Genomic DNA, 10,345 nt, shown 5'->3' with positions numbered 1-10,345 from the left:
AATATTTCAGAATCACAATGATTTAGTCCACTCGATGACCAAGGTGTCATTTTTGCTGATAGCCTCTAGAAAGGTCATCCGAGGTCATTTGAGGCTACAAACAGTTTTTTGCCAATAACTCGCGATTGGAAAGAGATAGAACGCTGGGGATTGTCTCATTGTGTTTGTCTTGTTGAGACGCATCGACTGATATGCAACGTGACCTTTTCCGGTCAGGTCATGACCTTGACCTGAGGTCAAATTTTCAAGTTGACCTTTCAAGGTCAAATTATAGTTCATTCGACGCGTCTCGGTGAGGGGAACACGATTCTGGCAATAGAAATGTCGTGGCGTTTTGTAGTCGAAAGTTATTGTCGAAAAACACTTTTCGTAAAAACAGCTATTTTTGGAGTTTTTGCCCTCTGGAGGCTATACCGTTGACCTGAGGTCAATATTGATTATGACCTTTTCAAAAGAAGAGTTCAAAAGCTATCGATTGTTCTTCCATGCGTTTTTCTAGCTACCATAGTTCCTGAGATAGCGGCATGTTTTCTGAAAAATGTAATGACAATTTTGGCAAATTTTGACCTTTGATGACCTCTGGTGACCCCAATATTGATCTAAGGTGAAAAATGACCGAAATGCTTTCAAACGTACGCATTGAGAGCTATCGACTGTTTTTTACTGCGTCTTTCTAGCCCGCTTAGTTTTGAGTTAGAGGTGGGTGGTATGATATGCCCCCCCCCCCCCCCACTAGGGCGAAGTTGGCTGAGACCGCCACTGGGGCGCGGGTTAATTAAGTTGATAATCGCTGTGATTGAATTCGCCGACTTGACAATCGCTGAAAAAGTCAATCGCTTAAATTGATAATCGCTGAAAAGGCTTCGCTCAAATGTCTTTCGCTGAAATGACGCTCGCTCAGGTGTCGCAGACCCCCCCCCCACACACACACACCTACCCCAACATCACATCACAGGACCGTCATATAGATATCACATGCCCCGCCCCGCCCTAACAACTGATGAACCACCATGGGCGTATATACGGCCCTGGCCCTTGGTCGATTATCACGAGGGTCAAAACCCCAAACCGCCGGCTTTTTACGGCCCTACACCGGTCTTGGAGGCCCTAGGGCTAGACCCCCCCCCCCCCACTGCCAATTGGCGTCTGAGGGCCATAGACTGGTTTGTAAGGGCCTCTGGCCTCTGATGACCCACGTCGACGTCTGAGGGTCAGGGTTCCACACTGGCCTTCCATGGGCCCTGCCCTGCACTGGCTTCATATTGCCCAAATCGGCCATCTGGCTCTGAGGCCCTAAACCAGCTTCCAAGGGCCTCACAACGGCCTTTAATGGCCTCATTTCGGTCTCTAATGGCCTCATTTCGGCCTCATTTCGGTCATACCGGTCTTTGAGAGCAGCGCAAGGGCCTAAGGGCAGAGGGCCATATCTGGCCCTTTGGCCTCTGACTGTGGTCTGTGCGATGCAAACCGCGGTGTTGGTATTTAAAGAAGTGTGAATAATCTATGTTCCGGAAAAAAGTGCTACAATTATTTCTATTTTTTTAATAAAACAAATCAAAATTATTTGAAGTCATCGTTATATCTTAACCCGCGCCCCACTGGGGTCTGCGTATAACACGCCCTACTGGGGGGGGGGGGCTATTCATAGCCCCCCCTCCTAACTCCGAAACTACTGGGCCGATCGTCAAAATTCAAACGACGTCTGATAGCCCCGGAAAAACTGTCGAGCGAAACCTAATTTATTGACCTCGAGGTTACTGATGACGTCACAGGTCAGGTCAAAGTAAAAATCATTAGCATTTTGGCTTCTTCACGTTTTGGGCTCTGGCCGCCGTCTTACAAGTCAGATCAGGCTCATTTTTGGTTCACACACTCGTGAACAGATGCTCTAGATACTCTGAGGGTACCAAACTTGTACTTTGATTTTCAGGTTAAGGTCAGGTCATCACAGGTCACGAAAATATTATATCATCCGTCGGTCACGTGACACATGTTTTATGGTCCATTTAGGCCAAACATTTCGAATTTGGTGTCGTCTGTGTCATGCAAGGTCATTTTGAGTCAAATTTAGCTTAGGTCAGGTCACTTTCAGGTCAAAAAAGGTCAAATTTTGAAGTTAAAATTTTTCAACAAAAAAGGTGTCTATTCGATGCAGTTTGAGCTCAGGAACACGATAGTGCTATTTATATTGGCGTGCGATGTCAAATTTGTGCTGAAAAATTGATTTGAAAAATTAATAATTGTTAATTTTTTGAAATAATGCGTATAACTTGGCCATTTTTGAAGATATTTAGTTAAAACTTGCTAGAGGTAGTCATAATAATGCGTTCTATCACATATATTCCGGTTTTTTCGAAAAGTCAAAAACTTTTTGAAAAAAAATGTAAAAATATAAATTTTGAATTTTATTATTTAAAATTTTCTAAATTTTCAAAATTTCGAAAATCCGAGATAGCCGTTTGATAGCGCAGTCTATTCTGAGTCCTCTCATGCAAAGAAATTGGATCTAGCTTAAAAACTGAGCTCTTGGGAGCGATAGCCGTGGTTCAATGTTTTGCGTCGAAATCGGCCGAACATGACGTCACTCTGACGTCATTTCCGGCCGACCTATGGTAGGTACGTAGTTCAAATTTTGACACAAGGTGTCAAATTGATGCAGCCGAAGGTACTGAAAGTTTGGCGTCGATACGTCAAGCAGTTTGGAAGTTATTGCAGAAAAACGGGAGGGGGGCTATAAATAGCCCCCCCCCCCAGTGGGGCGCGGGTTAACACGCTAGTAGGGGAGAGAGGTCATATTGCGCCACCGGATATCGGCCTACTGCGGCTAAAGTTGACCAACTGTCATGTTTGATGATATCTCAAATTGTACCTCAGTTATTTTGGCATCAAATAACAACTCCCAATTTGTATCACACCCAGAAAAGCTTTCCGGCACATCTGCAAAGGGCGCATTTACGGACTCCCCCATCAAAAAGCGCCCATGCCTCTCATGTTAAAGCGCCCTATTAAAAACAACGGTTTGCCACCTAACTAAGTAGCCTATTTGAACGTGTCAGCCCATTAGCCACTTATGCTGTGAAGGCTAAGGTAATGGTAAGGTGAGCGCTCTAATAATCAAAGTGTTCAATGAAATGTGTCCCAACCACCAGATGCTGTTTCTCTGGGTTGAAGAATAGGGCGCAAATAGGGTGGGCGCAAGCAATTACGAATGGAACACATTTTTCATGAGCTTCAAATATGGCGACGCCACAGCGAAGCCACGGTGGTGATAAACTTTCAAAACTACCATTAAACGAACAATTAACAATGATTATTAGTTGAATCACTATCTCTAAGATAAACCATGACACTAGCAAAGGTTGAAATAGACTGTTTCGCGTAAGAAAATAGAGGAAATCACAAAAAATGGTCTGCGAGAAAGCTGAGACACCTCACCTGCCCCCGTGGACCGGAATAAGAGCGAGTTATTGGTGGTGAAATAAATGCACATTGCACACATTCGAGTATTCGTTCGAATCGAATTTTGGGCAGGAGGAAGGTGTGGCGCAATATGACCTCTCTCCCCTACTAGTTGTGAAAGCCGGACGATCAGCAAATTTTCCTTCAGGTCTTTCATTTAGTGGCTGCTTTCGATAATGGAAATGGCATATATGGCGCATGTGTTGCAATTTGCGGAAGATAATTTGTTGTCGATTGATAGGAGAATGTAGGGACAGCTCGCTCCTTACTCTTTTTATTCCCTAGTGTTTTGTGCGGAGTTTTTTTTCAGATCTGACGATTAATACATCCTTGTAATTGAGCCGAAATTTTATGGCATTTAGAATTTGAGCAAAACCGTAATCTGGATACAACTTTGAAAAACGGTATGCATGGTAATGCAGGACTATTGCAATTGCAGTTGCTGAGGGCCCTGAGGCCAGCCCAAGCTGAAGCTTTACTGTTCTCAGGCCAGTTTTACCTACTAACACATGTTGGTGTCATATAACCCTCAGAGGTCGGGCACGCCACCAAACCTAATCATCATCATCATCATCACCAACAGAAAAATAGCATTCTGCCAGAATTTTTTGCCTAAAGACCACTTCACATAGGGAACATAAAGAATAAAGCTCTATCGGCATTAATGTACCCATCGTGTTTATAATCCGTACGTGATGCGGTCTTCAGGTAAAATCAAATCAGGCAGGGGGCTATTTTTCTGTTCATAAAACTGGCCTCTGTTTTCATTTTCCGCCTTTCAACCTTATCAGGTGTATCGACTGGTTGTCAAGCTCATCTATCAGTTATGCTAAGCTAAATGCATTGACTGAAACAGCTTGGTGACAAAATTGTGGATCATGATAAATGAGGTAATGGTGGTGCTAAGGAAAAGTGTGCCTAGGTTCCTGCCTACCCCAGCCCATACACACTGTGCCTATTTTGACAGAGCTATTGAGTGGACATATGTATCAATTAAGAAGTATAAAGCTACTGATTGATACAGTATGTGATACACTAATTGCACTAATTGATACACTATCTGGAAAATGTTACTCTGCTTTAAAATCACTACTTACAAAAAGTATTTGTAACTGTTGAAATGTGAACAAAAACATTTAAATAGTACTATAAGTTGTATTGAGAAAACACTTGCTGATGCATGGAATTATTTTATGCATCAACCTCCAAAACTTTGTTGCTGTTTTGGTTTCACATAGGATGTAACTATGTTATTTAAGGAAAAGTTTACTTTGATTTTCATAGCAATGAATAAAGGAGGAAAATCTGAGGAATTAGCTAGGAAGCAAAATCTGAGGATTTTTTTTAATGGAAAACAGCCTTAGGGAGAATGCTGGGTCCCCTGCCATCCAGTTTTCTGTTTACTGGGGCTTTAAGGACATGGTAACCACAGTTACCACAATGTTATCCTGTACCCAATACCACTTTTCTGGATCCACCATTGACCTTTGTTGATACCACAGGGCACAGTGGTTGACTTGGGGCATGGATGCAAAACCAAACTAGGCTGGCTTGAAGTAATATTGCACGAAAACCATTAACCTGCTGGTTTTGTACATTATTTATGAATGATAACCTAATCAGTGTTTGGATCTTCCGTACAACTGTGCATCTTTAATCAGAATTACACTTGCAACTATGTATAATGCATAGTTTGATTGTGGTCTTGCACACCAACCTCTTGTGTCTTATGTTTGAAGCATGAAAATTACTAATGCTTGTTGGTTGCCTTCATTAGCGTCGCCACGGGGGGCAAGCGGGGCAGCTTGCCCCCCAACCTCGGACCGGGCACCCCCTGAGATCGATACAGATCCGATGAGATTTTGGAGTCGGGAAAAAATGGGGGGGGGTACCTTTCTGAGAATGTCTGTGAGGTCAGACTCGGTTGGAGCGTGCAGTTTATACCAGAGTCTGACTCGCAGTCGCCAAAATCTTCAAGACTCCGAGTCCAGACTCGGAAATGTCAATGCTGTGATTCATTCCATGTCCCTAGTTCGTTCTTTATTACATTTTACAGCTGATTTTTCATAAGTTTTGGAGTGCTGACACAATTTTCGTTCAAAGCGTGAACCGAAATCTTCGGGGCCTTTCTCAACTCTCGTCAAATGTCTGCGACAGGCTCAATTACCGTACGAGTGTCGCAGGGCTCATGAGCTTGCTTTAAACAAAGGCTCCTAAGGAGCTCCACTGAGCCCTAAAGAAGCTTTCAGACTAGGGCCCAAACGGGCCTCTGAAAGTCCCACTGGTGTCCATGTTCTCTGAGGGCCCATACAGAGATCTTTGAGCCTTCGAACATTTCTGAGCACCTTAACTGGCCTCTGATAGTTCAGCCAAACTTTTGAGGCGACATACTTTGCTAACCCCAAGCCGGCATCTGAGGGGTCACAGCTCACGTGTCCCTATGAGGTCCGCAACACATGTTTATTATGTCCCTACGTAAGGTCCTTAGGGATTCGACACAGACCCCGAGGGTTCACACTGTTATCCGAGGGCTCCAGGCTCACCCTGGGCCAAGTCTCTCAGCGCCCGCCGCCCACACTGGCTTCTGAGGGCCCCACCTTGGGCTCGGAAAGCCCTAAAGCACCACGTACACGTAAATATTTGGGGTGACCCACGCCGATCTCTGGGATCCTAAGCAGACTTCAGAGAGTCCACACTGACCCTGAGTGGCCTGAAATGGCCTGGAAGTCCCAAACCTATCTCTAAGGGATCCCTTGCCGCTATGCTGTGCGTAACTTTTGGTTCCGTTTAACAGTTTTTGTTCGCGTTTGCAGCGCTTCCCTTCACACGAAAAACGAGAAACTTTTGTTCACACTCGAGTGAACAAAACACTTCCTCTCACTGGAGCAAAGATAAATTACTTCCGATTCACACTTCCGACATTTACTCTCCGCCGAATGCCCAACTTAGCTACGATCGGTGGCTGGGATAAGTCCTATGCATTTCACGTAAAACCTCTGCATGCATGCGTGAATGGAGGTTTTAGAAGGGTGATCCGATTAAATGGAGCGTTTTTCACCTTTTTCTGGGTAATGATCATGAGCGTCGAGCGTCTACACAGGGGCCCTCTGCAGTGCGTCGGCAATCGCAGCAACTATATATCATAATTCTACCAGTCGTTTTTGTCATGAAATTTCAAAATTTCGAATTTTTCTGTAAAAAATAACATGTCATAGCTAGAAGAAAACCTTTGTCACCATCGGATTCCTCGCACCATTGCGCGTCGAATGATGTGTAAAACGAGTGAGTAAAGACTGGGGAAAGGCAAGTTTTAACACAAAAGTTGATTTTGCCCCCCCCCCCCAACCGAAAATCTCTGGCGACGCCTATGGTTGCCTTACATATGTTATGTATGTGGAATTGTTTGGATGTATTGGTGGTCAATTTTGGGGGTTTTATTGCTGTTTTGCCTAATTTTGATGCTATTGAAGAAGCATGATTAGCAACTTTTACAATTTACACTAATGGAAGTGCTTTCACCCAGGTACCTGAAGGACTAGGAGAGCCAAATAATTTCTATTTAGAGGTATAAGGTGTTCAAGAAAAAGGGAATAGGATACTCATCTAAATGAAAGCACTAACCTCTCCTAAATATATATTCCCACAATGTCATGTATCCTTTTCCTACACACATGTGTGAATAGAAATTTGTGATAAGCTAGGTGGTGCTAGGCTAACCTTATAACTCATAAGTAATGCCCTTATGAGCGTTTTGTCACTAGTTGTGTGTGCCGCAGTGTCGCCATGATCGGCAGTCCGGCCGTGGTCAGCGCGCGACTGTCGCCGAGCCCGTCGCCGTGTCCGTCGCCCGTGCTGCGGCGGCGACAGTCCGCCGCCAGCCGAAACGTCACCGCGGACCCGGGGTCGCACTGCGGCTCCACCGGCCAGGGCCGCTTCGAGCACTTCCCGGCCGACGACCCCGCGCAGCAGGCTGCCGGCGAGCGGGTGCGTCGAAAGCTGCAGTTCTTCTTCATGAACCCGATCGAGAAATACCGCGCTCGGAAGAAGCTGCCATTCAAGCTGAGCCTTCAGATATTCAAAGTGGTGCTGATCACTATCCAGCTAAGCTTGTTTGCCACAAGCCGGCTTGCCCATGTCAGCTTTCTGGAGAACACCCAGTTCTCGCTGGATCACCTCTTCATCCTGGGCTGGGATGTGACGCGTGAGGTGAACGTCTACCCTCCCGGCGCCGGACCGCTGGCCGTCTACTCGCAACAGAGCTACTTCGAGACGCTCGACTTCGCTGTGAATGCCTACCACGACCTGGACAACCTGACGGTGAGCGGGATCGGCTACACGGACGACACAGTGCCGCCGGTACGCCTCTGTCTGGATGGGTATCGTCGCGCTCGTGTCTTCCCAACCAATCTGTCGTACGCTTTTGACGCGCATGTGCGCCAGCGTTGTGTGGATCTGAGGCCAACCCCTGTAGAAATACAAAACCACAATTTCTCCACGCGTGCTTTCCTTGGTAAGCACGACTTCAATGTGTCCTTTGTCGCCCTGACGCGCACCACGCTGTCGTTCGCGCTGAACGCCGTGCGCCTGAAGGAGATGATTCCGGCCAACGAGCCGGACTGCTACCGGCTCCAGGCGGCGTTGGTGCTCGAGAACGGCGGTCAGGACGGCCGGATGCTGGTCAGGATGAATGTAGAGTCGCACCTGAAGCCGTGCAACGGCAACCTGGAAACCAGCGGCGACGGCGCCCCGCTGAAGGTGTTCTTCACGATCATCAGCTCTCTGGTCATTATGGTCTGCATTTCTTCTTTCGCTATGTGTATGCGTTCCATGTATCGAGCACAGCTGCTACGAATCGAGACCGTGTCTCTGTTGCACGAACATTTTGAATACGACCTGACGTACGAGGAACAGTTGCGCTTCCTCAATCTTTGGTACGTCCTCATCATCATCAACGACGGACTGATTGTTTTCGCGTCTCTCATCCATATCCAGCTGGATATAGACTTGATCCCGTCTCCTATTGGTGTCGAGACCTGGAACTTGTGTGCCGTGGTGCTGGGGGCCGGCAACCTCCTCGTCTGGGTGGGCATGCTGCGCTACTTCAGCTTCTTCAAATCCTACAACGTCCTGATCCTGACAGTGAAGAGCGCCATGCCGAGCGTGCTGCGCTTCTCTGTATGCGCTACCATTTCCTATGCCGGATTTGTCTTCTGTGGCTGGCTCGTTCTGGCGCCATATCATCTCAAGTTCCGCACCATTAGCAAGACTTCCGAGACGCTATTCTCGCTGATGAATGGGGATGACATGTTCGCGACTTTCGCTCAGGTTTGGCCTCGGTCCAGCATGATTTACTGGTTCTCTAAGCTTTACATCTACGTATTCATTTTCTTCTTCATCTACGTCGTCATCAGTCTTATGATTTCGATCATCATGGACTCGTACGAGACCATCAAGGCCTTCTACCGCGACGGGTTCCCGATGTCGCCGCTGGACGAGTTTCTGGCGGTGCGCCGCTCGGCTCCCGAGACGGGCGTGTACCGCGAGGACGAGGACGACTGCTCGCTGCGCCAGCTGTGCTGCTGCGTCCGCCGGCGCGGCGACGCCGACCGACAGCCCATCATCGCTGCGGTGGACGACAACGGCGTCACGGCGGAGCCGCCGCTGCTCCGGACGCCGCAGGATCACGACACTGGCGACATTACCGTGTGAGAACTGTGACGCACCAGCTCCGACTGAGGTCTGGCTGAGACAGCCAGCGCCCGTCGGCTCAGTGAGGTACGAGAGCTTTCAGCACAAGCGTCAGAGGACATCGTGTGACAGGCACGTGACGATGCCTTGTTGCCAAAGAGGTGTGACCTGAGCATCAAGTGTTTATTATTCCAACGCTTTTACCCATCGTGTGCGTGGCTGGCTGTTTCTTTTAATCGATGTGTACGATAAGTTATAACTCAGACTTACTTTACCTGTATTTTACATGCGTACCTGTATTCCTAAAATACGTGATTTGGGCTTATGTACGTGTTCTTATTGAAGATTAATGATGTTCTTTTTTCATGCATCGTTCTTTTTAGAATAAGGCAAGGGTAATTGGTTTTACATTCAGCAATTTTCGTTGAAAAATTATATTTTGGCAAGCGGATGGATGACGAAATGTTCGCTGGTTTTTTAATAGTTAAGGCTCAGATTGAAATTCATGCCGTTTGCCATTTTAAAACTGTTTAATGGTTTATATTCCGTTATGTTTGACGTTAGCACTCAGCACTCAGCGGTGAATGTTCGCCAGCCTGACGACTTCACGTATTGGCCGTGTCATGTGTGCTCGGTACTTGGTAGACCAGATACCGCTTCACCTCCCAGATAGTCAAGATCCATCACCCAGGGAGTTGCGCTCTGTAACGTAGGACGTATGTTCAAGGTTAATCGACCTTGTGCGATGCATGTTTTTCCGGTAGTAAAACTCTGAGTTGTGTCTCAAATCTGTATGTTCACTGCCGATGCACTCAAATACGGATGCCGACAGAATCGGGTATTATTTCATTTTGATTAATTCTCATCATCGGGAACACTATGCTGTAGGTATAATGTATATGGTAGAATAGATAATTGTCACTCGTGTGTTTTGTGTTGGAACCCGGAAGATGTGTGGCGTCTATGCATGCTATGTTCCAATATACCCAGAATCGTCTACAGCTCGTGTTCTCTCCTTCCATCTACTTCACGTAACATTGGTGCGAGATCGGTTACACCTCGTAAGGTAGACTTCAGAGTCATATGAAAATGGACCAAACGAGGCTCATGGATAACTTAGGCATCTGAGCTGGACCGAATCAGCCAGATCTGGCCCAGTGTATGGCGCTGCGACTTGCAGCTAACACACTGCTGGACA

The 10,345-nt window shown here is 46.7% G+C and overlaps 1 protein-coding gene across 1 annotated transcript; it reads left to right on the top strand.

The window, feature by feature from the left end:
- The first annotated feature begins 3,673 nt into the window (after positions 1-3,673).
- On the top strand, positions 3,674-10,144 carry LOC122379047 (mucolipin-3-like). The gene is made up of 2 exons (XM_043360916.1): positions 3,674-3,863; positions 7,236-10,144. Exon 2 carries the CDS (start codon positions 7,243-7,245, stop codon positions 9,166-9,168), a length of 1,926 nt encoding a protein of 641 aa, XP_043216851.1. The 5' UTR covers positions 3,674-3,863; positions 7,236-7,242; the 3' UTR covers positions 9,169-10,144.
- Positions 10,145-10,345: the final 201 nt, after the last annotated feature.

This window comes from Amphibalanus amphitrite, unplaced genomic scaffold (assembly GCF_019059575.1).
Source record: "Amphibalanus amphitrite isolate SeventyFive unplaced genomic scaffold, NRLGWU_Aamphi_draft 000070F_arrow, whole genome shotgun sequence".
Classification (NCBI taxonomy): domain Eukaryota; kingdom Metazoa; phylum Arthropoda; class Thecostraca; order Balanomorpha; family Balanidae; genus Amphibalanus; species Amphibalanus amphitrite.
Note: the sequence above shows the minus strand (reverse complement) of the source record. Positions and strands in the feature narration are given on the sequence as shown.

Coding starts and splice junctions, on each gene's coding strand:
- LOC122379047 (XM_043360916.1), top strand. CDS start 7,243: ATGATCGGCAGTCCGGCCGTGGTCAGCGCGCGACTGTCGCCGAGCCCG.